The sequence below is a fragment of the Lampetra planeri genome, chromosome 5 (assembly GCF_965212315.1).
Source record: "Lampetra planeri chromosome 5, kcLamPlan1.2.h2, whole genome shotgun sequence".
In the NCBI taxonomy this organism is placed as follows: Eukaryota; Metazoa; Chordata; class Hyperoartia; order Petromyzontiformes; family Petromyzontidae; genus Lampetra; species Lampetra planeri.
In genome coordinates, this window is record NC_136111.1 from 9,078,194 (window position 1) to 9,106,162 (window position 27,969).

General features: G+C 44.5%; 1 protein-coding gene across 1 annotated transcript; it reads left to right on the top strand.

Moving 5' to 3' along the window:
* LOC144718809 (annexin A4-like) lies at positions 1–27,627 on the top strand. The gene is made up of 16 exons (XM_078594358.1): positions 1–217; positions 6,511–6,540; positions 8,747–8,838; positions 9,712–10,159; positions 13,740–13,795; positions 15,687–15,774; positions 17,570–17,664; positions 18,137–18,250; positions 19,800–19,890; positions 20,112–20,191; positions 21,552–21,608; positions 21,858–21,951; positions 23,314–23,409; positions 25,277–25,335; positions 25,531–25,653; positions 25,985–27,627. Exons 2-16 carry the CDS (start codon positions 6,516–6,518, stop codon positions 26,042–26,044), a joined length of 1,578 nt encoding a protein of 525 aa, XP_078450484.1. The 5' UTR covers positions 1–217; positions 6,511–6,515; the 3' UTR covers positions 26,045–27,627.
* Positions 27,628–27,969: the final 342 nt, after the last annotated feature.

Here is a 27,969-nt window from a genome sequence, read left to right on the forward strand (position 1 = left end):
CGATTCGTGGGTGTACACGGATACGTGGAGGTTGTTGTTTGTCTTGTGCAGTCGTTTTGGTCTCGTGAAGTTGTCTTGCTGCTGGCTGCTGTTGTTGTTGTTGTTGCTACACACGGAGAGAAGAGCGTGGTCATCTTCCCTACCTCCACGAGGCTTATTCTCCGACCTCCCGCCCCGGGCGAACGAGTCTCGAGGGATCGTGTGGACGTCATTCGAGGTGATCTCCGTGGACATCTTGAGTCTTATATGTTTGTTGTGTTATTGATTTACCCCGCCGGTCCTGCGGCGTTTCGTGACATACACGGGGTTAGAATCCCCGAAACGGCGAGCGGCAATCATCGCCGTTTCAGAGTTGCAGGAGGTAATGAGTTCGTACGTTTATTTTGTGTTTACAATTAAGCAAGATTCGTGTTTTTATTGCGAGATGTTTCGTGGGGCGTGGGGGACGACGACGACGAGACGATGATGGAGTGGATCGCAAAGTGGAGCAAGTGCGAGGGAAGGAGCAGAGAGAGGGAGACAGTGGAGGAGTGCCGTGGCCTGCGGTGTGTGGGATTGAGTGGGTGACGGGACGGCTTCTCCACGCGTATCTGATGATGATGCTGCTGGTGGTGGTGGTGTTGTTGTTACAGGCGAAGCGTCACGGTACTCAACTTGTGAATGTTGTCGTGGGTTTACTCACCCAACACACAACCGGTGTGCTGTACTATCGATGAATTGGCGCGTTTTGCTTTAGGTGACAGCTTACCAATTGGCCGTGTCGGGTGGTGGCGGGTTTCACGACACATTTATATTTACGCTCTCTAACCCAAACACCTCTGGATAATATTGGTCGCGAAGTTGGTGACTAGGTGAGTGTGCGGGCGAGTGAGTGGATGAGTGGAGGGTGTTGTGGCCTCTGTTGGTTAAGCACAGTATGGATGAGATGAACCAGTCTGGAGGACCCGAGTCCTCAACGTGGTTCAGGGGAATCGACGAGTAAAGTTCACGTGGAATATGAACCAACCATGGTGGTAGTAGCAGCTGTAGAAGAGTGACAGGGAGGCGAGTGACCGCCGGGTGAGTGATTTGAACGGTGGATCACGAAACAATCTGCCTGTTTAAATTTGACATTAAGTCCTGCAGTGAGGCACAGCTGAAATTTGTGGTTTGCACGACAGGAATTGTGTTCGTATAGCAAGCAGAAGTACACAATTGTTCAGATTTGAAGACGAAACGCTTTGGCACAGGGAGGGTAACACAATTATCTTAGAGATTCCTGACTTAGCCAGATTAGTAACACACACAGCCCATTCCATGGCAGGTCGGATGAGATTTGCTGTGCCAAGCAGATTCATGGTTTTGGAATATCATCGTGAAATGTGATGTACTGCACCGATATGTGTATGTACGGGCCCTTTTGATATCCCACTGCCCCGGATGAGGGGGCCTCCACCTCGCTGTGAATTTAATTCAGGTCATGGCAGGCTTCATGACCATACTTCACCATGCTGGTCTCGTTAGTAGCGTGGTAGTTGAAGGCTCTGGAGTGTAGAAGTACGGTACAATAACGTCGTTTGGCCCACTGCCCACCACGTGGCAGCCTGATAATCAACCTGTTGGGCATGGTGGTCCGCCCATTCCCAGTGTGGAGGAAGCCTTCATCCAGCAGTGGACACGGCATGGCTGATGATTAAGAAGCAGTTGTGTGTGTGTGTGTACATACGTGTGTTCGCGTTTTCCTTAGCGCGTGTGTATCAACAGCACAAAGTCTATAAAGCACTGTGTATACAGGGTGGTGGTTAAAGTTGGCTGTGTATGATGGTGGTGACAGTTCGGGGAACAGGTGGGGAGAGGTGGATGGGGTTAGGCTTTGGTCGTCGTATCTGGGAGCAAGTAGAATAAGCAGTTTGCAGGATGAGCTAGCATGGTGCTTGGAAACCAAAATACTGTAACAACAAGAGACACACGATTTAGCATGGGATCTTTTTGCCAGTATCAAAGTATGAAAAATAAGTATAGGTTTTTAGTTTTTACCCTTTTTGGCAATACAATTGGTGTTTTTTGTGGTCCGCCCAAACAGTTTTTCTATTGTGAGAAAGGGTAAAACATTCCTATTTTTTCACAAGAGATATATTTTTCGAATTCGGTACATAGAAAGGGGAAAAAATTCCACTCGACGTTTCAAGAGGCGGAATTCAAGCGCATAACCTCACTAAGCGGTCCTTAAAGCTAGGGAAGAAGAGAGAGAGATTGATCTTACGGGATGAACGGAAGCAGGTTGGTGAAGATGTATATGAATATACATACATAAACAGTGTGGTGTACTGACAGTATACGCTGCAGTACATATCAATGTACCACTATATAAACCAATATATTACTGTATATGTACTGTGGTCGATACTGTAAGTACACTTTATATGCACGTCTGCACTGTTTTTGTGTGTATACAATTGACATGCCGTGCGTTTAAGTGGGTTACTGTAGCGTAAGATATTCGTACACACATTGTACATTGCGTGTACACGTGTGCATGTACTTTATACACAAAACCATTACTCCAGCACGATGTGTACTTTGGAGTGAAACCCGTGTACATTTAGGCAAAAAGCACATACTGTGTTTGCTATACACATTAAACTATACAACCATGCATACGAAGCACACGTGTAAATGCACATCCTATGTTTGTGTGCATTTGTTTTTGTATGTATTTATGCGTGTACATTAGTGAACATGTTTCGGTTTCCTTAAGAGGACTGCGTACTGATTGTGACCACTACCGGGTGCAATCTTGCTCCTCTGTGTTCCGGGAGGATGGGTTATGCAACACCATCGTGTCCACCGTGCCTCTTGGGCAGGGGTGGGGAACGTCCGGCCCGCGGGCCGTATAAGGCCCGCGATATCATTTGGTGTGGCCCTGCCAAGGCAACCGCAGGCGGGACTCGAAATTCAATCAGTCTAGGAGCAAACCTGGAAAAGCAGTTGTGAGTAGCAGCAACATCATCAATACCAGCTAACATCACACACCTCACCCAAAGAGAAGCAGTTTCAGCCATCACATTAGGGGTGAGTTAATGAAATGTTTGAGCAAATATAACAGTCTAATCTTTAAGTCGATAATTTTGTGTGGCCCGCGAATGATGTTATAAATATCCAAATGGCCCTTGGTAGAAAAAGGTTCCCCACCCCTCCTCTAGGGTACGTGGGTTTGCAGAGCCTGAGCGTGTGGGAGCTTTAAGACCAGGGCAGTCCTGCAGAGACGGGGACCATACATTATCTGTGCCCGCCTGCTACAGCAGAGGTTTCTAGGGCATTTCTTCAGGACCTACTTACTACACCTTTGCTTTATTGACCTGGTCATTGCCTATACAAGGCCATACTCAATCGAGCAGGATTTTAACTTGTTTTGTGTTTTCAGGGTCATTGACTCTCCCTTCATGATCGTTGAGGACATTGTTGATGTGGGTGGGCCCATGTTAAAATTGTGTGGCTAGGAGTCGGAGCCATCCCCTGTGTACTTAGGGGGTGTGAGAGGAGTTATTCTCTTGGCACCTGCACTGTTGCATACTGTATACAATACATAGTTCGATAAATCTTCTCTGGCTGTACAAGTGGAATTTCCATCTGGTGCAGATATAATGGGAGGCGACTAAGAGATGGTTCCCTATTGGTCAAGAGTGAGATGACCAATCCAACGTACACTGCAGGGAATGTATTATCGAGCATTCATTTATGTTCGTGCAATATTTTCGATGTCTCATATGACACGGTTGTTTTTGCTGTGGTTTCTATATCCTTCATTGCTATACAGTGTTTTATATGTTTTACTTGTGTCATTTTGGTGGCCCAGATCACTCTTGCAAATGAGAGTATTGTATCCTGATCTCTTGAGTTCTCACCTGATTAAACAAAATACACTTGAAACTTGACTTGCTCATATTGCTGAAACTGGAGCTTGCCACGAAGAGGTGGAGCCTCGACATCAGCCCCACCAATAAAAAATCACACGCTTGGTTATTGTGTCCGTATGCAGAGCATCCGCTAAATCCGCACAACATTCATTGGTCTGGATACAGCAGAAACAACCACGACTCAAATGGGCAAACTGAGCCATATTTAGTATTCGTAGAGTTCAATACAATAGCTCAACACTAATTGGGCGATTAATAATATATCGATATTCAAGCCGCCAAAGTAAGGAATAATATTTTGAGATGTCAAAGAGTAATGGGAGAAACGTCCCAAGCTGGATTGTGCGCTGCCTTGTTTAATGTGCTCGGTGACACATAGGTTAGGCACATGGTTTCACGTCACAGATGCGCACAACTCCCCATGGACCCTGGGGCAGGTTTACCCACAAAAGGTGTGGCACATTTCAATAATGGCAACAACAATGTGGTCCATTCACAGGCAAGCGTCACCAAGTCTCGCGGGTAGAACTCCAAATAAGCTGCTTCTTGCACATTTTACAAATTTAAAAACGTTTGAATTGCATTTGACGTTTATACGTCTTCTTATGGTATTATTCCCTTAATGGTGGGGGTCTGCCTTCCTGGTCCTCTTCTCCAATTATTTCTGTCCTGGCCCATCCCCACATCCATTCACGTGTCCTACATATCCTAGTTCACCACATACAACCACCAATGCATAGGCCTACCTCTTGCGCTCCTCCGCCTTAAGTGCTTCCATTTTCATCACCTGCCATGGGTTTCCTCATCTTACAACACATCCTGGCCGTCTGAGTCGACTTGCATTCAGCTCGTCTAAGATGTGTAACTGCTCTGGCCTTTTTCCTCGTCTGTTCTAGTGTGACGACATTTGATTGACATTTAAATTAAATATGTGTAATACACATTGCAATGTTGCTGCACGGCTTGAGTTTGCATCACAGAGAAGAAAAAAACCATGATGCATGTGCGGTGAAGGAGTATTCATGTAATCCTCCGGGCCAAGTCCGTGGGCAATTAGGTAACGTTTACCCAGTAACGTTTTTGCATGTGCTGAGAATCGTTGGACCCATGTTTCCGCTAAAGTTCAGTTTGTAGTTTCAATTTGTTTTGGAAATAAATAATGTGCGTTTTTAAAGAATACCATTTTTTACGATTCGTATTGGGAAACTTTCTGGAGTTTGCAGTACCAGGTTTTTGTCCAGCACTTAAACATAATTTAGCAGTTAAAATGTGAGGCTCTACTTAATGCATAACCCATAAATTACTCATGACTTCAAGCCGATGCTGCCGAGTACTCCCTTCGGGTGGCCCTGATTAAATATAAAAGGCAGATAATGAAAAAAACATGTAAATTGTGCTTTCAAACCTACATATTCAGAATCAGAATCTTTATTTAGACTGGAGGAATCCGATGAGCTATGAAGCTCTTTTTCACAGATATTCAGTATGGCGGGTTCAGCAAGTTACATATTGTTGATCGATGTAGGATAGCAGTGGAGGCATGGAATATTATTGTTAATCTTATTGGTCTTCTTGCCGACTTGCTTTCGGTCACATGGGTGAGGAGCATCCAATAGTCAAACCGCAATGAACGTTAAACCATGAGCACGGATAATCCGCCAGTGGAAAATCTGTAGATTTACACCTGCCATGCCAAAGTTGGAGGGCAACTTCCTCAAATGCGCTGTCTTGTAAGAGTCATGCATTGCAATATTTTGCATTTTTTTTCTTGTGGGAGGAAACAGAACTGCCTGTAGAAAATCCATTTAACTCGTATGTGCATTTGATTTGTGTTTCTTCCTTTGTGCGTGTGTATTTGTTTATGTACAGTCGATCGATTATAATTATCCGGCGGCTTCGAGGGGAAGGGAATGCCGGATTTTCAAAAATGCCGGATAATCGCATCATGATTTAAAATAGCTTATTTTTGCACATTCTCGCATCACCTTGTTTTTAGGTGTTGTGTAGATGTTTTTTTGTGTTTTGCATTTGTTAGCGATATGAAATTGGCATAAACTTATACATAGAAAAAAAATTCAAATGTATTTACTGTACCGTACTTACCACTCTAATCTCTAAGACTCTGCATGGGGTGATGGACATAGTACTACTACGTTCTTGTTGCAACTACTTGTGTTTGACAATCGCCGGACTGATGCGAATGCCGAATTATACAACGCACTTTTCGACGGATCGCACTGTATATTTTGTTTTTTATTACTGTACCATTATTCATGCAAAATGTATACAATGTATACACGTGCAGTATTTTCATTGTTTAAATTATTGTATGTATTGTATAATGTAATGTATATAATATTTGATACTCAAATCAAGCATCGCTACTTTTTTTGTCATGCACATGGTGCCAATCACCAGACTGGTCCAGCCTTTGGAGCAGTTTTGCCTGATCGGCCCGAGACCGCAGGAAAATGTTGAAAGGCGGATAAACGCGCGCTGGATAATCGATGATCAACATTATTTGATTATTCGATGTGTGTTTGATGGTGTGTGTCAATGCTTGTTTGTGTGTATTTGATGCACATGAGTTCATGTATTTTGTGTGTGTTTGCAGGGGACATGAGCTACCCAGGTTACCCAGGCGGTGAGTACTGATCCTCCTATAATAATTAATAGAGCTTCACGATGAAGGTTATTCGATCCACAGAGCTGCCCAGTAAATGAGCTCTGTGCCACTGAATGGAGTCATCGCCATCATGCAACCACTGACACATGTGGTGGTGTTGTAATAAGGGTTGTTACTTTGTACAGTACATCCTTAATATTTGCGAGGGATATGTTCCTGGAGAACAGTGCGACTATTAATACTTAAAACTTGAGGAAAATAGGGGTAATGGTGCAAAAACATAGATAACGATTAAACATAAACATTTTCACCATATTTATTGTACAGTATTGTGTTATTTAACTTGCCTTTAATAATGATGAAAGTAAATATTTTAAGGTACAAATATCACGAAATGAATACATAAATAAATATTATACAGTAATTTAAAAAAAATGGCAAAGGAAAGCATTCGCGTGTAAACGGTGCGGCAGACAAAGGCAGACTGAGGAGAGCATCGCACTTCCGTGCTCTCACGATGTACGCTGCTCCCATGCTTCGCGGATTCTTGTTGGGTAGTGGCGTGCTACGACCATGAATATCTAAAATACAACCCAGCAAAAATCAAATGCCACTCGAATAAATGTCGCGAATACGCAAAACCAAGATTATAACAAAAAATACCCGCATATATTAAGGATTTACTGTCGACATTCTAACACGATGTTACAATATACATTTCACCATATGATTATAGGGATACCAGTTTCCCATAAGTTTGTAATGATATTTAACATCTTTTATTTTTTTTGTATGCTTTGCTCTCCTTGCAGTACGAATAAAGATTACTTTAAAGTTTCTCAAACGCAATTCACACATTAGCCCTCTACATGTCTTCTAATCATCGCAACTTGACAATATATTATTATTTTAATGCATATGCTGCCAGTTACACCATAAATAATACAATCATTTTAAATTGTTTAGTTTTGATGCAAGAACACAAGCATGGTTAATGGGTAATTATCGCTATTTAGTTAGGGTAATCTCACAGCAGAGCACTCATAATATGATTTGTTTTACCACGTCTAATATAGCACGGTTGTAGGTATAATACGGATGGGGCAAACTCCCACGTGGGAGGTCAGTGGGTCAAACAGCTTCCAAGTTATGGGTCATCGAAGATTGACCTTTTTCAGGTGCCCGACGATTCGTTTGGAATACTCTTCCTTCCGATATTAGGAATCCATTGGAGCTATGCACTTTTAAATCTAGACAGAAAACGCATTTCGTTCAAACTTCCTTTAGTGTTTAGTTTGTTGTCCTTCTCCACACCTCCGATTAGCACAGCTGGCTACATAAGTGCAAAATAAGTTCAACATACATACATACATTACAAGTCTGATTCATGAAGTGACGAGCTAAAATGAAAATATTGGAAATAGCCTGTTTCAGCCCTTTCCAATCAATTAAAGAAATGCAAGATATTTTCTTTAAAAGTGAATGGTTTTGTGACCATAACTGATAAAAATAACCAGCTTGGATTTTCAAAAAAACTACTATGTGGGCATAGATTCCCCAGTGCCTGGGCAACATGGCTATACAAAAAATAAGCTGGATACTTAATGTACATCAACATTGTTTAAACAACCAATTATTAATAAATAGTAATAATAATAAATATTAATAATCAATGAATGGCTGCTCGAGACAAATATTTTCTGTAGATTGTAGGGAGCGTCGCTCAGTGTACGTTAGCTTGAGAATCCGAACAGAGTTCTGACCTTTGTTTATTTAGATGGTTGGAAAAGGTTGACCTACATTTCCATTGGTGTCTTCGTATTCTATGCAGCTCCAAATATAATGGAGCTATGACTCGTAACATTGACCTCGGGCATCTGAAAAAGGTCACGCTTTCAATAACCCATGATTTGGTAGCTGTGTGACCAACTGACCTCCAATATGGAATTTTATGACGTCTCTATGGTACTTACAATTGTGCCAAATTTCACCAACATTGGAGGTGGTCAGATGTCGAGCCCAAGTGATTTACGTAACCTTGTTGTGTCATCGTGGAGTGGTGTGAGTTTTATTTGGTTATGTGCTTGTTACATAGTGAAGTGTGTTTCATTTATGTGTTATGTGTAGTGATTTGCATTATGGATTGTGTTGTTTGTATGTGGCGTGTGCTTGCTACATGTTGGCATGTTTCATATGTTTTGCGTGGTGTGGTCCGAGTGAGCAGGGTGGGGAGCCCCTTCCCAGCCTCCCATGGGATTCCCAGATATGGGGAATTTTACCATCCCAGCTGGATTCAATCCGGCAATCACCAACATGGTACCAAGCAGTGGCCACACCACTCCATGCTGTACTACAACACACCACCTTACCACACAATCACACACCACACTGTGGCTCACCACCTCATACCAAATCACCCCAATGCCGCACCATAGCATACCAAGCATATGCCATACCATACCACTCATAACCATGGCACAATGCTACATCGCACAACACACTGCCACATCGCACACCACCCCATGACACACCACACAATACCACCCCATTCCGCACCACGCCTATTCTGTAACCATACCACGTGACTCTACATCATTTCCACATCACCCTATATCATGCTATACGCAACACCACATGCAAACGCATGGGGTGGTGTCACTTGGAATGGTCTGAGAAACATGCTGTGCCTTGGTGTGGTGTGGAATTGTATGATCTGTGATGTGGGATAATGTGATTCATGGTGTGGCTTATTGTGGTATGACAATGGATAACAGTACTCTCTGGTATGGCATGGTATGCTGCAATGTGGTGTGCTCTACACAGAGCAGACCAAGGCAGCAGGCTGTTCGCCACTAGAACTCTCGATTGTAATCGTTTAATGATTATTATGACTTCTGGCTTCCAAGTGTTTTTACCTCCATCACTCGTAACACCACAAAAACCACCACGAGTAATACCACTTAACGATAATTATCACCACCACTAGGATCACCGTCATCATTAAAATATATATCACTCTCGCTTCCATGACTACTACCGCCTTCATCGCCACCACCACCATCATCACTGCTACCCTCGCCACTACCACTACAGCTAAAATCACCACTACCATCGTCATCACTGCCATCATAACCATGACCACCGCAAATAATACAACTATCATGACTACCGCGTTGCTCTTCTTTCCAGGCCGGGAACCTGGCCCAGAGTGGAATGTTTGGCCCGAATCCTGCAATGTACCCTCCTGGTGGTCCTGCTGGGATGGGCTATGGGGCCCCTCCCGGACAACTCCCGTATGGCGCTCCACCAGCTCAGCCGTACGGCGCTCCACCTGCTCAGCCGTACGGTGCTCAGCCCTACGGCGCTCCACCCACTCAGCCCTATGGGGCTCCACCGGCCCAACAGCCATATGGGGCTCCACCTGCCCAGCCATATGGGGCTCCACCCGCTCAACAGCCATACGGCGCTCCACCAGCCCAACAACCCTATGGGGCTCCACCAGGCCAGCAGCCGTATGGCGCTCCTCCAGCCCAACAACCCTATGGGGCTCCACCAGGCCAGCAGCCTTACGGAGCTCCACCAGCCCAACAACCATACGGAGCTCCACCAGCCCAACAACCATACGGATCTTCTGCAGGTGGGTGTGTTGGCAGGAGGGGCTGTTACCGCTCTAAATAGTAATGGCGACGGGTTTGTTAGTGGTATGATGGTAGTCTGATGGTTTAATGGGTGATTTTCGTCGTGGCTTAACTTATGTATGTTGAACTTATAGTAGTAGGTTTTTACCCTTTTAAACTGGTAGAAAACTGACACCTTTATTCAAGGCATCATGTTTGCAATAACCACAACACAAGTGGTTATTGTTTGAGTTGTACGCCTTCTGGTGTCATCTGGTCCAACACCAATGGGGACTAGGCTCTAAAGAAAGCCGTCTCGGGTGTGGACCAATCAACTTCAAGGACAGTGCATATTATTATCATTATCAGAGTTGCTTCTTTTTGTTTGCTTTTTTGACTACTTGTGTTGTGGTTATTGCAAACATGATGCCTTGAATAAAGGTGTCAGTTTTGTACCAGTTTAAAAGGGTAAAAACCTACTACTATATTTTGCCACTGGTAAAAGAGATCTCATAGTGTAAATGCTTACCCCGAGCTCTCAATACTCTGATATTGCACTGTGTTTGAGTTGTACGCCTTCTGGTGTCATCTGGTCCAACACCAATGGGGACTAGGCTCTAAAGAAAGCCGTCTCGGGTGTGGACCAATCAACTTCAAGGACAGTGCATATTATTATCATTATCAGAGTTGCTTCTTTTTGTTTGCTTTTTTGACTACTTGTGTTGTGGTTATTGCAAACATGATGCCTTGAATAAAGGTGTCAGTTTTGTACCAGTTTAAAAGGGTAAAAACCTACTACTATATTTTGCCACTGGTAAAAGAGATCTCATATGTTGAACTTCTTTTTCACCGCAAGTAGCCAACTGTGCTAATCGGAGGTGCGGTAATTTGAAAGTAGTTTGGCGGTGGTTTAATTGTAGATGGTGAGACCAAAGCATCTGCAATGTATCCATTCGTTTTCTGCACCAATCTTGCAGACTAGATCTTAATTTTTGTATATGTGGTGGCTGTGATTTTAAGTTTTGTAATGTCTGTTTTTGTACCTTTCTGTTTCTTGATTTATTTATGTATAATAATAAGCAGCTATTTGCTTATCCACAGCCGGATGAAGGCCTTCCCATGCTGTTTCGGTCGTGCGGGTTATTTGACCATATTTTCACAATGTTGGTCAGTACGAGCTTGTGAAGGGGGCGCATCAAGAACCGATTGCGTTATCACTCCCCACGAACGTTAGGCCATGACTGGGAATTGAACTCGGGTCGCTGGGTTCAGTGCCACCCCACCAGCATCTCATCATCACCAGCCATGATCCATCCACTGCTTGATAAAGTCCTCCCCATGCCATTGCCATCTCTCGCTGTTTTGCGAAACAATGATCCATCTCGCTTCTCAACCCGAGCTAATGTAATCACTCCACCTCCGAGGTGGACCTTCTCTTGTTTTCTCCTTTGCCTGCTCGCACTCACTAGTCTCGACCACTGCTGTTAATTCCTTCCAGCAACGTGTCCTGTCCAAGCCAGCCTATTTTTCTTAAGTCAAGCATCTACCCATACCCGAATGGATGGCTTTTGACATGTACTTTTATTGAAGCCACAGTGTGGTCCCTGTAAGATTATAAAGCACAAACATTGGTTGAGCAGTATTTGGAAATTAGAAGATAAAGCTTATCGGGCTAGAAAGTGTATGTCACTTACCTATCTGTGCTACAAAATGTAGAGGCATCCGACATGTCTGCAAACACATCAGAGTGACGATTTCAAGTTATATTTGGCATGGTGTTAAGCCCCGTGGCAATGAGTGGCAAGAATGACTCATTGTTAGATCCACACACCCTTACCATCCCCACATGCCACTTTTTCCATCCTCACTCATTACACAGGTGCATGCGTATGTCCAGCACTCCAAATAGGGTTTCATAGTTGAGTAATTCACATTTGCATATAATTATAATTAACATGAATTGTAAAGAATTCTCAAGCCCATGCTTTGATGTGAATGCCTACATATCGCTCTTTAAACTAAGCATAATCCTTATTTGTTCTCTGATCCATGCATTGCTGTTTCTGTCTCTGTAATTCCAAGCATCTACCTCTTCCTGTGCTACTTTGTCAGCTTGTGTTCGATTTTCTTTGTCATGAATCCAATTGCACATTAAAAACTATCTGTGATGGTTTAATAGTCTTATCTTTACGTACAAAGAAATAAGAAGTGTACATATGCATGTAATGATGGAGATGAGGTGAATAAAATAGATGAGAGGAAGTAATGGGCAAATCTGTGATGCGTGAATTAGGCAAAAGCAACATTTATTAAAGCAAATGATGGTGAATGGAGAATGAGTGGTGGCCATGTAATGAGATTATAAAGAGGGAGCAGGAGCGCGCGGTAGTGGTTACGAGGGGGTGATGGGGTGAACTTGGGAGGAGCGGAAACTACTGAGCTAAGATGACGCAAAGCAGATACATTACCGATGCCTGTGTGATGACGCAAAGGTTGACCCTCTCCTCTGAATCCTTTTTGTGGTTCGCTCCGGTCCTGGCTAGTCGTGCAGGGTAAAACCAGGAAAATTCAACTGAGACTCCCGCTGACTGGTACCGAACGATCACCCGTGGCAAAGTTGACTACTTTCACGCCGTTCCTTGTTGAGGTGGCTGGGTGACCCAGAGGTCGGAATGCAGAGCCAGCAAGATTATTTTAGACCTGTGGTTAAACTGGGTTTTCAAGTGTAGCAAGTTTCTGGTTTCAGCCCGATCACCAACGACGATACAATCAAATCATTGTGTTAAATGTGATTCTATGCATAATGTAGCTTATTTCCAGCTCTGAGAATTAAAAGTATCGGTTTGACTGTCATATGACTATTACTGACAGTGGGCAGAGCAGACGAGCAAGTGTGACTCACTATGGTGTGGCCCATAGGTCACCTGACGACATCTCATATATAGCTCTGTGCTATATGAGAATAAAAAATTTACTCTTTGTTTCATACCTTTTGTACCGCTAACACAAAAGGAGGTGGGGGGGGGGGAAATTGCTCCGTAGTGATGACGCATGTGATCATGTCGCTCGCTTAACGGAGTGACCGCAGTTGACATTTGCGTCATCTCGAGTGAGTGTAGGTGCACACTGGCACCACAGTGTGTACGTGCACATCTGTATGCGCCCGTGTGCCTGTGCGGTGAGAACTTGCCCCAACAGTCTAAAGGCTATATGGTCACATCTGTCTTTTGTGTTGCGTGTGTCAGTCTCTGTGCCGTGCATGTTATATGCTTATGTTTATTGTGCTTGGGGAGCAAGTTTGCAGTGGCTAATGGTTAACTCCAGTGACAAGTGATATCTGGACCGATTTTGGGCCACTCCTAGGAGTATACTTGCCCTTTAAAAAGTCCCTGTTGCAGTGTGTAAACATCAGCACTGGGAAGTCATATGTGGAAGGGAGTGGTGTTGGCCACACCAATTCCTTACATGCCACACTCTCCTAAATATGTGCTCATTTATAGCACTTGCACCTTCTGTCTCTCAGGCCAAACATGGGATATTTGTGTGCATGTCTACTTGTACATGGTTTTGATAAACATGTGTATTTGTGTGTGTGTGCAGGAAGCCAGGGTGCCCAGCCAGCACCTACTCCGTCCACCATTACCGCAGCCCCTGTGGTGAGGCCTATGTGGAACAACCGGTCACACCACCCAGGCTGCTGGCAACGAGAACATTGGGATTTCAATTTTTAATCACAGTTTTCTTAGCACAGCCCCGAACACAAAGTGGCCAATAACAGAGGGGGCATTGGTAATACAGCAGATATTGTGCACAACCACAAGCCCCAGGGTCAGCCAGAACAGCCAGGGCAGCATCAATGAGTGCCAAGACATCTTGAGCGGCACTTCACCCACAATATTGATTGCAATACACTTAGACCTTGCTTAGCGCTGAAGATGAATTCAAGGGGAACCACTAAACTAATCGGCGCTAGAAGGGGTCATTACACCATTGTGTATATGGGGATGCATTCCCGACAGCGTTATTTCTTACGTATGAGAAATACATGAGGGGGCTTCATTGGGGTTATCGTTAAGAGCTAATAATGCAGATGGTGAACATTCTACGAATAACATTTTTTGTATTATATCAGTGAGTATTATGTACTGTACTCATGACTCACATCCACCTGATGGTCACGTGTCCTGACGAGCCTTATCACTTGCATTTAACATCCAAATTTATGGCCTTTTTTCATACATTATGGGTCTAAAATGCTTATAAAAAACACACAAGGCAGAGAGAGACTAAGGTGGAGTGTTTTTTTTTAACTGGCCAGCGCTGCTTGGCTCACAGCGTACGGCGCTTTCATTGGCTGAGAAAATGTAAACAAAGATGGCGGCGGGTGCGTTTTCTTGGCGCTGCGTCTTCTCACTCATAAACGCTTTTTGGATTTTCTTAATTTTTTTTCACTCAAAGAATGTATTCTGGACAAAGAGCGCTATAAGGAATCAGCATTCTTTGGGGTAGCTCGAAGCTTGGTCTGCCTGTACAAAGCTTTCGGGTTGTTTGCCTACATTAATTTCCAGCACCAAAGTGTCCATCGGTGAGCATTTTTCCAGTGTTTGCTGATGCACTGCAGCTTTATACATTACAAAGTGGAATTCTGTCTTGTCTAAATGCAAATGCATCTCAAGGAATGGTGGGCATATTTAACAGGTCATTAAGTAAAGTTGAGCCTGGGTTTTTATGTACGTCTGAGGGTCTCTGTTAGTCGGTGGGTCTGTTGTGGCTATAGAACACAATACTACATTGATTTAAGTGTCTAAATGCAACCACATTTCACAACATTGTAAAGAAACGTGTCCTTCTCGAGAGTAAAATCGTAGAGTAAAAGGCAGAGTAGGAAACGAAAGGCTTGAGAAGCCAGCTTAATGGAAGGTGGCTCTTATGTGGATTAAACTCAGGATTTCACTGGGGTCAGCTCATTACTTTGACTGCGCATTAGTCTGACAAGCCACTTGGTCACCTCCAGGAATATGTAAATAGACCTTTATGGCATTCCTAATAGCCACAATAGTGATTAGATTTCCAATGAAGGGATCGTACAAAAATGCTTCTTGTTTTATGTTTTTCATCTATTACATTACCCATTCTTACTCTTTGCATCTCAGTATTTTAACTGCTCCTAGTGGTTTTAAAGGAAGCATAATTTAATATCCTGCCACTGGTTGTAGATTGACATTGAGAGCTGTGTTGTGATTTGCACACAATTATATTAAAGTTGATAATTTCACATATTTTAACAAGACTATAGGGCGGAGCAGTGGCACAGTGGTTAGCACACTGCACTATTAACACGGCCACCTGAGTTACATTCCTGGCTACAGCTAACATCAGTGGCAACATCAGTGGACTGTGGAATTCTCGCCACTCACTCAAGGCCACAAATAGAAATGACCACTACCCAATGCTCACTAGAGCAGTAAGACAGACTCATTTTGACAAATTCACATTTCTCAAACAGGTGAAATACTGAAATACATCTTTTTGCCTTTCATTTTGCAGAAGAAAGGACGGGGCACGGTTAAGGAACAGTCGGGGTTCAATGGTCTAAAGGACGCGGAGACGCTAAGAAAAGCAATGAAGGGATTTGGTGAGTTGGTGTGTGTGTATAGGAGATGCTTGTGTGGACGTGTGTATAGGGGAGCGGTGGCGCAGCGGTTAGCGTTCTGCGCTACGAACCCGGCGACCGAGTTCATTTGCCGCTCATGGCCTGAACCGGTCCAGGGCCTCCCCTAGGTCGGCTCAGCCTCAAATGAGTACCTGGTGCGGTGTGTAAACATCACCACTAAGGAGACAAAGGTGGTTGGGCATGGTGCTGGGCACTCACCCCCTCGTGTACTGTACCGGCCTTCATAGGTGCTCGCTAACAGCACTTGCCCCAACAGTCTGTTAAGGCTAAATGGGGATCTTTGTCTGAAAGACATGTGCGTACGAGGTGATTGAGTATATGGTAGTGGTGAGGGATTTGTGGGTGTGTGTGTATAAGTCTGTGTCTTTGTTTGTTTGTGGGTGTTTAACAGCCATTCGTGTTTGAGATGAGTGCGTGTGTGCATGTATGGGAGAAGTGCCCGAGGTTTGTGTTTGTACGAGAGCTGTGTAAATGTACACGTGTGTGTGCCCGAGTTCATATTCAAACATCAGTGGTAAATGTCTGATCTGATCCTAGGCCTACCCAAGGTCGACTCAGCCTTAGTAGAGTACCTGGTGTGGTGTGTAAACATACCCCCTCGACTTCCGCGCTGGCCTTCATTAGCGCGAATAACACTTTCCCCAACAGCTTCTGAAAGGCTGCATGGGGATCTTTGTATTTTAGTGGGGGAAGTAATAATAGTGGCTCACCCACTGTACTTCAATCCTGATAACCTGGGTTCAATTCTCAGCCATGGACATCAGTGGCGAGTGATATCCGAGCCTGGATCGGTTCACCCTAACATTAATATCTGGTGCATTGTGTAACCATCAGCACGAGGGAGATAAATTCAGCTAGACATGGTGCAGAATATGCCACTCCCGCATGTGTTATGCCAGCCTTAATAAGCACTCACAGCACTTGCCTCAACTGTTTTCACCTTGTCTAAACAGTGGTGAGTGCAAGTGATGGATCTGCCAGTCAGACTGGTCTATTAACAGATAACACCAGGATCTATCCCGTGACCTCCTGCCAGTGAGCCTTCAGCACTTGTTCCAGGCTAGTGACAAAGGCTTCCTCCAGTCTAAATAATCATTCTGATTATTTACCTAGCTTGGCGCAAGTGCCAATATTTGATCATGTGCATTCAATTAGATTTGAATTTATTAATCAGTGCATTGTTATATCCTTACCGGCCACACCACTCCATGTGCTGTGCCGGTTATAATCGGCTCTTTTTAAAATTAGTATCCCCGAGAGTGTAAGATTAAATGGGGGACGTTTGTGTACACTTTAGTATATACTATAATAGTATATACTACTATAATAGTATATATTATAATAGTATATACTATAATAGTATATTCAATAATGGGGAGCGGTAGTGTAGCGGTTAGCGCGCCGCGATATGAACCTGGCGACCTGAGTTCGATTCCCGCTCACGGTCAACATAAGTGACGATTATCTGAACCGGTCCTGGGCCTCCCCTCGGTCGACTCAGCCTCAAATTAGTACCTGGTGTGGTGCGTAAAAACATCGGCACTAAGGAGACAAAGGCGGCCGGGCGTAGTGCTGGCCACCTACCCCCTCATCGCTAACAGCACTTGCCCCAACAGTCTGTTAAGGCTATACGGGGGATCTTTGTCTTTATATACAATTTTACGCACGTTTTTCTGCAAGTGTAAATGAGCATGTGTGTGCGCACGTATGAATGTTTGTGTTGTGAATGTGCGTGGCTGTATGCGTGCGTGCTCAGGCACGGATGAGAAAGCCATCATCGACGTTCTCACAGCGCGCAGCAACAAACAGCGGCAGGAGATCGCACTCTCGTTCAAGACGGCTTATGGCAAGGTACAGCTTTCTCGCCTTCTCCCCACCATACCCTCCCAATTCTCTCCTTTCCCCCATTTCTCACTGCCTACGTCTCCCCTTCAAATCACATCCCATGTCTCCATGCCTCTGTCTTCATATTTTAACCATATCAACCAACTCTTACCATCATCCTTCACCCCATTCTGTCTGTTCTCATCTTCATCTCTCTATTGACTAGTATACACCCCGTGCCTGGACTTGATCCCACAACTTTAACAGAGCTGGCTCTGTGGCTCTGATAGAGCCATTATGAAATTCGCCCAAAAAATTGAAAAATACGTAGACCGCTGGCTCAGTGGGTTAGACACCACCATTATGAATGTAGTTGGAGGCTGAGTGAGTTAAGGTGCATGGTGAGTTAAGGTCCCTGGTGCGTGAAGGTAACTGGTAAGTGAAGGCTGCTGCTAAGTGAAGGCTGCTGGAGAATTGAAGGCTCCTGCTTTGCCTACAGGACCTGGTGAAGGAGCTCAAGTCGGAGCTGTCGGGCAACTTCGAGTCGGTGGTGGTGGCACTCTTGGAGACGCCCACGCAGTACGACGTGAGCCAGATTCAGGCGGCCATCAAGGTGACAGCACGGCGGCATGTGGGGGTGGAACGGGGGAGAAAGAAGGGGTTGGGAGGGATTGAGAGGATCGGGAGAGGGGGTGTGATGGAGGAAGAGAAGGTGGAGGGATTAAGAGGATGGGGAGCCCTTCTGGGGACCCTATTTTTACTGAGGGCCAAATATAGGATTTCCCAATTCCTTTGACCAAACAAGACAAAGATCGCCGATGCAGGCTTAACAGACTGTTGGGGCAAGTGCTGTTCGCGAGCACCTATAAAGGCCAGCACGGCACACACGACAGGATAGGTGGCCAGCACCACGCCAGACCGCCTCTGTCTCCCTAGAGGCTGATTACACACCACACCAGATACTCATTTGAGGCGGAGTCGACCTATGGGAGACCCCGGACCGATGTTAAGTATGAGCGGAAATCAAACCCGGGTTGCAGGGTTTGTAACGCAGTGCACTAACCACGACAATACCTTTAACCGGCTACATTAACACACACACAACCTAAGTCACTTCTGTCACTGATAAGAGACCCTTGCAGTGACAGGGCCTCTTGCAGTGACAGAAGTGGCCGAGCATGCTAAAATTTTAAGTGTTGATACCAGGTCAAAATGATCACCCTAAAATACCCAATTATTACGACTAAGATGCTTGCAGTAACAGTGAATGTTGTGTACGAACCGTTTCATAGTGGTGGCCATAGGCGGCATGAAGTTAAGTCACAGGCCATAGTAGAACGGAGAGAGGGCAAAGGAGATTTGTGTGGTATGAGAATAGGTTTTACCCTTTTTTTTTGGCGCAAAAAAAACTTTTTTAAAAACACGCTTTTATAAAATGTATTAGTAATGGCAGAACTCCACGACTCCAGGAAGTGGACCCGAAGCTTGCCATAACGTAAGGGACCGTGGCCAATTACAGCCAACGTCAGTTGACCGTGGACAATTAGACCCAAGCCGAAACATAACATATAAAAAAGAACGTTTAAAAATTTATTTTTTATGTTTTATGATAGAATATAGTATTGTCATTAGTATGACATGTATACCAAGTTTTCAGTCGATACCACATTGGGAAGTGGGTTAAAATGGACTTACAAGATTTGAGGATACAACAACGACAACAACAACAGACGGAGTGAGTTAAAAGAAAGCGTGTAAAATGGGGGAAAACCTATTCTTATATTTTGGTACTGGCAAAGGAGGTCCCATAATTTGTGTGGTATGTATGGTTTTTGTTATTTTTCTTCATTATAGCACGGGGAAGTTTGGTTAAACACCCCTATAGGGATGCTTTCATCCGGCAGAGTGTCAAAAGGCTGAAACTTATTCTAATTATATGTGAAGTGGGTGTGGTGTATGTGTATAATGGTGTATGGTATAATACTTGTGGTCTGTGTGTGTATATATAATGGTGTATGCTAAAGGTATCGGGTGTGTTATGTATATTGAACTTTTTCGCACTGTACATAGCCAACCGTGCTAATCGGGGGTGCGGGGAAAAGGCAAATAAACACAAAAAGCAGTTGTAAAGAAATGGGTATACGTGTGTGATGTGCTTGCAGGGTGCCGGCACAGATGAGGAGTGTTTGATTGAGATTCTGGCATCAAGATCCAACAAGGAGATACATGAAATCAACAAACACTACAAGTCAGGTACCACACACACATACCTCGCTGATTACACCACACACCACTTAACACAATATAACACACCACATCTAAATACACCACAAAGGAAATAACACAAGCATATAAAGCACATAACACACACACACCACTCACAAAACATACGCCACACGGTGCACATGATTCTTAAGGAGTGGTGAATAGTGAACTAACGAGCAATGCCTATGACCGTGTGCACTGGGCGGTAGTGACTAAACGGACGCTGGAGCAGGACATCATGTCAGACACGTCCGCCAACTTCAAGCGTCTCCTGGTGGCGCTGTGTCAGGTGAGACGCACGTGCACACTTCCCACACGTACTTTACTACACAAAGATCCCCCGTGTAGCCTGTAACAGACTGTAGGGGCAAGTGCTATTAGCGAGCCCCTGTGAAGGCCGGCACGGCACACGAGAGGGGGTGGGTGGCCAGCACCATGCCCAGCCGCCTTCGTCACTCTAGTTACGATTTTTACACAACGCACCAGGTGCTCATTTGAGGCTGAGTTGACCTAGGGGAGGCCCAGGCCGGTTCAGATAATCGTCACTGGTGGTGGCCATGAGCAGGAATCAAACACGGGTCGCCGGGTGCATAGCGCAGTGTGTTAACCACTACACTACCACTCCCCCACACTTCATACATACACACACGTGCCAGTATGTACACGCTTTTAAATATTCGTAGGTGCTGCTTGGAAATGTGCAGACGTGCACACCAGCAAATGTGTGTACACCTGAACGCCAAAACGCATGTAAACATACAAAAACTCTACATCATTAGATCTCCTTTGCCAGTACCAAAATATAATAGGGTTTTTCCCCTTTTTTCCAGCAACAAAACTGAAACCTTTTGACGATGAATTATGTCTGCATTAACCACGAAACTTGTCGTCAAAATGCAAGCAAAAAACACACTGATAATATATGCATTGTCCTTGAAACTGATTGGTCCACACCAGAGACGTCATCTGGGGAAAAACCCCATTCTTATATTTTGGTACTGGCAAAGGAGGTCTAATGATGTAGATGCTTACCCCGAGCCCTCATTACTTTGATAGTGCATTGTCTTTGAGCTGTACGCCTTTTTGTGTCATCTGGTCTAGCACCAATTGAGACCAGGCTCAAAAGAAAGCCGTCTCTGGTGTGGACCAATAAGTTTCAAGGACAATGCATATATTATCAGAGTGTATTTTTTTGTTTGCATTTTGGCCACAAGTATTGTGGTTAATGCAGACATGATTCCTTGTCAAAAGGTTTCAGTTTTGTTGCCGGAAAAAAGGGGAAAAACACTATTCATACAAAAACTAAGACAGTGTTTTGGGAAAATGCTGTTCGGGAGACCCTATTAAGGCGGACATGGCGCAAGAGCTGCTGGTATGGCCAGCACCATGCCTGCTTATCTTTGTGTCCCTAGGGCTGACATTTTAACATGGTACCAACTAACTTGTTTGAGGCTGAGTTTACCCAGGGAAGGCCCAGAATAGATCAAGAAATCACTTCCCTCTGATGTTAGCTATAGCTGGGAATCAAACGCATGGTTTATAGCACAATGCCAGTCCCCTTTGTATCAAATCAAGTTTGCCTGTCATGTTTAATGATGGTGTCCCTGTGTGTCCCCACCTCTCTGTATCCCTGTGCGTCCGTTTGTCAGGGAGGCAGAGATGAGAGCACCACGGTGGACATGGCTCGCGTGCAGAAGGATGCACAGGTGCGTATCTACGCATACCTCGAGCCTCAAAACCTCGAGCTCAGGAAGAAGGCCAGGGTTTGGGACCAGTATCTTGAGATTCTGCTCCAGGGGATTGGATGTCAGGGTTGGTCGTGACTCAACTCCATATTTCACGAGCAGTGTCTTGAGACTTGGCTCAAAGAGACCAGGTTTCAGGATAAGTGTATTGATGTTCTCGTATGAAAGCGTCAGTGTCTGCACTTGATAACTCGTGTTAAAACCTCACAGGACCTCCTGGCCGCAGGGGAGAATCGCATAGGGACAGACGAATCACGGTTCAACAGCATCCTGTGTGGACGCAGCCAGGCTCACCTTCTCAGGGGTAACCTCACCTCTCTCACCTCTCTCACCTCTCTCACCTCTCACCTCTCTCACCCTCCTGACCGCTCACCACATTGCTGCCCCAGAACACACACCATGAACACTGACCTCTTAACGTTAAACCTAACCCCCTGAACCTCAACCCTGAGCATTAAAACCTTCCTCCTAACCCATACATTTGTGACCCTTCACGGCTAACTCTTCAGCTTTTATTTCAAGGTAGCCACTGCTGGAGGAAGGGCCTGCAAATGATATTTATACATCACTGCAAGTATATTAGCTGTGCTAATCAGATACTAGAAGGGACTTTGGGACCTGACAACACCTTGTTTCTAAGTTGAGCACAGTCAATTCCATCACTGCAACGGCCCCCTTTGTATTATCGACATGAGCGCTGTTCCCTTTGTTAGTATTTAATGTGTAGTTGCCTGCCAAAGCTCTTTGAAAGGCCTACAGATATGTATATGTGAATGTCCACCATTGCCGACCAGCTTCATAGCTGATGAGGTTCTTCCAGCTAAAATAAAATATGTACAGGTAGTCCCCGAGTTACGATGGGGTCGTCGTAACGCATCTCCATCGTAAGTAGAGGACTACTTGTACACCGATTTGGCGCTCAGGTTTCCCCACCCCCTGCTATAAACCCAAGTATTTAACAAAACGACGTAAACCAATGATGGATTTCACACATGGTACTGTGAATATGGTGTGAGGAAAAGAGACCTCTTGTGGAATGCTTTTCCATGTTTGATGTACGAGGATGGAATAGTGGTGCAGCGGTTAGTGCACTTTGATACAAACCCAGCAACCTGGGTCCGATTCCCAGCCACGGCTAAAATAGTGAGTGATATCTGATCTGGTCTGGAGCCTGTCGTCAATGGACTTTGCTTCAAATGGGCACCTGATGCGGTGTAAAAACATCCGTAATGGAAAAGCAAAGTCAATGTTGGCGACACTACCGACACATGTGCTGTGCCGGCCTATGAGCTCACTGACTGTACTTGCCCCAACAGTCGGTGAAAGACATGGGGGATTCCTGTCTCTGATATATGTAATGAGGGCATCGATGTTGCCTGCAGTTGAGTCTTAAAATGTTGTACAGGGTGTGGCAAAAGTTGGGAACCATAGCGATTTCAAGACTGCACTGTTTATATTGTTTATTTAATACAAGCAGAGTGTGCTAAGATGCATGTGGATATGTTGAGGAATGTTCACGCACCCGATAAGAAACAGATTGGCACATATGTCCATGTAAATAGTGCACAGAATCATCCAGTGTAGGGATGCGTGCTCGCAAATGTCGTCACACCCCGTGACCGCTCCGTTCTTCTGCCCTTTGTACTTGGCTTCTCTGTCTCTGCAGTGTTTGAGGAGTATGGCAGAATCAGCAAACACGACATCGAGAAGAGCATTAAGAGGGAGATGTCGGGCAGTGTGGAGGATGGAATGGTGGCCGTGGGTAAGATGGGCTCACCACAACACAGAATGGCACACTACCATATACATTCATACAATTAACAGTATTACTCACTTAAATACATTCACACTTCTATATACTCACCTACACCATCATGTACATGCATACACTACCATATACTCATTTAACTTGGAATGGTTTTCAAAGGTTATTTGTCAAAGCAGAAATTCATGACAGGAAATTAATTTAAAATACAGGTATCTTTACGAAAGCGGTGTTCTTAAAAAAACACGCATAAAACTATTTCGTAAAATAGGAATGGCTTTCTCCATTAATTTGATTCTAAAAATAATGGAAGTTTCAGACCAGTCATTTCAACACCTAACTTAAAAATATACACCAATATCACAATACAAAAATAATAATAATAAAGAACAAATATAAAAATGATTGAAGAATTATTCATTAAAAATAAGATTAACCTTTTCGGGGGAAATCGCCAAAAGATCTGCATATTGGAATTACCGGAGAGGTGATGTGAAGGTGTTCCTGTTACACTGGAGGGATACCGTGACACACAGCCTCCGGTGTGTGCCGTGTGACCTTTCAATTATGCGGAAATACGATTTTGTTCATCTTAAAGTGTCCATAATGTCAATTACGTGAACCGAATCTTCATTAATGAAGGGATACCTGTAATGTTGATATATGTTTGTCCATTTGTCGGTTTCTTTATTCATGTGGTTGTTTTTGCATGGATTTTTTTTTGCTTGATTGCTGTACTTGTTTTATGCTAATGCTTGTCGTTCTGGTGACCCAGTTCACTCTTGAAAATGAGAGACTGATGATCTTTTAAGTTCTTACCTGGTTCGACAAAACACGTGAAATGCTAACATTCATTAACATATACTCATATTGCCAAAAACTACTATGAACACACCAATGCATACAGGTATCCTCGGATTTACGAATGTTCGAAATTTCGCGTTTATGCAATTGACAATTTATGGACACTTAGATTCACAAAATCGAATTTCCGCATTTACGAAATTTCACGGAAGTCTTCCTCGTTAATCCACGACTGTGTCACGGTATCCCTGCAGTGCAACAGGAACGCCTCCACCATCTTTACAGTCATTCCAACATGCATATCTTTGCGCGAGTTCCCTGAAAATGTTAATTTTTTTTTATGAATAATTATTCAATCGCTTTAATATTTGCTCTATTATTTTTGGATTGTAAAAAGTGATCCAGGTGAATAGTTTCAGGTTAGGAGTAGTTGGAATGACTCCAGAACACATCGCTAATTTTTAGTATTACATTAATGGCAAAAGCCATTCCGTTTAATGAAATTTCGTTTGAGTATCTTTTTTTTAATCGAGGGTAACCTGTATTGTGAGAGCTAATCAAAACAACCATGGCCACACACAAAGAGTGGTACTTCAAGGGTGAGTCTTTAGTACATTTTATTATGGGAGGGGGGGTTACCAAAGTTCATAGCAATAGATTGAATCTGTCAGGTTAATAACATTGTTTATCCCATCAGTTGAACTATACACGTGCAGATTTTTGTTCACATTGACCCCACCACGTGCGACTTGACAATTTGACTGTTGTATTCATTTATCCTGCTGGTGAACAAAGGCGGTAGTATGAGTTAAGTAATTATTTTATATTGTTTCAACTATCTAGAGATGGAATTTAACCATTGACCTCAGAAATGGAGATCCAGTATGCTAACCATAACACTGCTGCAGCTCCCTTCATTTCTCCCCATAAATGCAAATAAAACAAGTTTTACAACCATACTCACTAACCCAGTCCTAGATCCCAGTATTTTCCAGAATCACTGTCATTAATATACCAATACCCCCCTTTCTGCCCCCCCCCCCCCGTTCCTTCCCCCTAGTAAAATGCTTACGGAACACCCAAGGGTTTTTCGCGGAGAGACTCTACAAGTCCATGAAGGTACAGCCACTATATTGGACGTGCATTTCACACACTTCAAAGAGGTGCCGTTGTAGTTGTGTATTTGTAATTGAGGTTGTGTGCGGGTGTCATTGTCTTAACTGTACAGTTCGGTTGTGTTTGTGATTGTACAGTTGGGTTGTGTTTGTGACTGTACAGTAATGGTTGTGATTGTGGTTCTCTGATCGTCCTCAGGGCTTAGGCACCAAGGACAGCACGCTCATACGCATCATGGTGTCACGCTGTGAGGTCGACCTCTTTGACATCCGCCGCGAGTTCAAGCAGCTCTATGGAAAGTCGCTGTACTCCTTCATCGCCGTGAGTGCCACCTGTGGTCATTGAGATCAGAGGTCACAGTTCACTTGAGTTCAGAAGTAACAACATCCACTGCTGGGGGTCATAAGCCAGCAATTGTTCGCCAAGATAAGTTGGCACTCGTGGGTTCACAGTTGGAGATTCGAGGCCACTCCCAAGGTTCATGGGTAATCAAGGTTAAAGGTCCCCAGAGGTCAAGGTTCAATTGAATGCAAGTTTTATCTTTGGAGTCTATTTGCTGGGGTCATTATTTTATCATTCCTGGGTTTACAGTTTGTGGAAATCAGAGACTATCAAGCTGTGTAAGAGTTTTCCCTTTTGCCTCTGTCTCCAGGGGGACACGTCCGGAGACTACAAGAAGATCCTGCTCAGCCTATGCGGCGGAGAAGATTAGATGTTCAACCTCTCCTTTCCCCACATTTCCAACCCAATCTATCTCCAAATACATCTTATGACAATCCAGCTTCCATCTCCCTGCATGTCTATCCAAACATATCTCTCTATCTGCCAACGTGTCCCTCCCTATCCCAACCCAGTCTGTTTTCTCAAAGCTTCTGAAACCGTCTCATCTCCAAACACTCCAGCTACCAACCTTCATCTTCCAACCCACTTCTTTCCACCTCTCCATACCTCTCACTTCTCCTTTTCACCTCTCACTCTGCGCTTTCCCTCACACTTCATCATCCCATGATAGTGCACACTCGTGCCAGGGTGTGCTCTGCACACGAGAGGTGCCACTGCCTCGAGTAGGACGGGGGGAGCTTGCCTGCTGCTTACTGTGCCTACGGAACGAGGAAGCTGTCTCTTTGTGATGATACCGTTTGGCCATTGTAACTTATCACTGGTATTGCAGTACTGTAATCACACGTTAAATTAGGTAAGTGCCCGAATTATTATGCCAAATGCATGGGTACGCATGCGCACAGGATCGTGTGGATGAACTATGCCATGAAACACACATGTCAACACCCTTACACACACAAGATACGTGTACAAATAACAGCCTTAAACATGTCTTTACACACAACAGCCTTGCAACGCACCATTACACACAACTGACTTAAATAAGACAACCTATATATAACTCAATATTTTGTGTATGGATATCATCACAATCCGTCGGGGAAATATCCCGCAGATGTCCATTGCACATTTTGTCATCTGTATAGCTATGCACACCTTTTAATACAAACACACGGGTATGCCATAAAGCCTTAGATTAGTTGGGGCAAGTGCTACAACTGTGAACAGCTGCTCTTGTTCCGCACAGCGAGGCCACAACCATGGTCGGCTGCCTGTGTCTCCCCAGTTCTGATGTGTGCACATCTACGCACATACTAACTTAAGACTTTGCACCTAGGTGAGACCCTGGCAGGATTATCACTCGCAACCGCTGTAAGCCGTGGCTGGGAATCAAACGTTGGTCACCACATAGCCTTAACAGACTGGGATAGTGCCGTAAGCGAGCACCAATTTGGACCCGGCACCCGAGGGGGTGGGTGGGCAGCACCACGCCGCCTTTATCTCCCCGTTGCTAATATTTACATCGCACCGGGTACTCATTTCAGGCTGAGTCGACCTAGGGGTGGCCCAGGACCAGTTCAGATAAGTCACTGGTAGTGGCCGTGAATGGGAATCGAATTCGGGTAGCCGGGTTCGTAGCACTACGCGCTAACCACTGCGCCACCCCTAAAACAGATACATTTCAAAAAAACCCTACCTACACGCGGCTATTCAACACTTTTAGACTCAACACACATGTACCGTGTATCACAAATAGCCATATACACAAAAAAACCCGATGTTGCCTTTAATACAAAACATTCACAATACCACTAACACAAACGCCATACACGAATTTGTCTTGAATGTGCTTGGAATGTAATGAAATTATTAACTCTACAACATATAAAGCTATATATAGAATAGAATTATGTAAACACGAGGGCTGAAATAAAGGTTCTGGTGATAAACAGATGTCGCCTACGTGTGGATTTGTCTGTGCCATCGTATCAGTGGGGAGCAGCAGTGGTCTGCGCACTGCGATACGAACCCGGTCCACCCAAGTTCGATTCCTGCTTCGCCCCGCCCACCTCACCTCGCCTGCGCTCGCCACGTGACTCCAAGGTGCGAGTCACGTGAGCAGCGGAAGGGACGGGGTCTAAAGCACCACCCATCGCGCTCTGCACGCCACTCCGATGCGGCGGTCGTCGGCGTTCTGATTTCCTTTTCTTTTTACGTTCCTGAGATCCGCGCAACACATTTTTCGCGCCCCCCCCCCCCTCCTTAAACGTTTGATTGGCTTACCTTTCCTATAAA

Coding starts and splice junctions, on each gene's coding strand:
- LOC144718809 (XM_078594358.1), top strand. CDS start 6,516: ATGAGCTACCCAGGTTACCCAGGCG. Junction 13,796..15,686: donor CCATTACCGCAGCCCCTGTG/GTGAGGCCTATG, acceptor TTCATTTTGCAG/AAGAAAGGACGGGGCACGGT. Junction 25,336..25,530: donor GACTCTACAAGTCCATGAAG/GTACAGCCACTA, acceptor GATCGTCCTCAG/GGCTTAGGCACCAAGGACAG.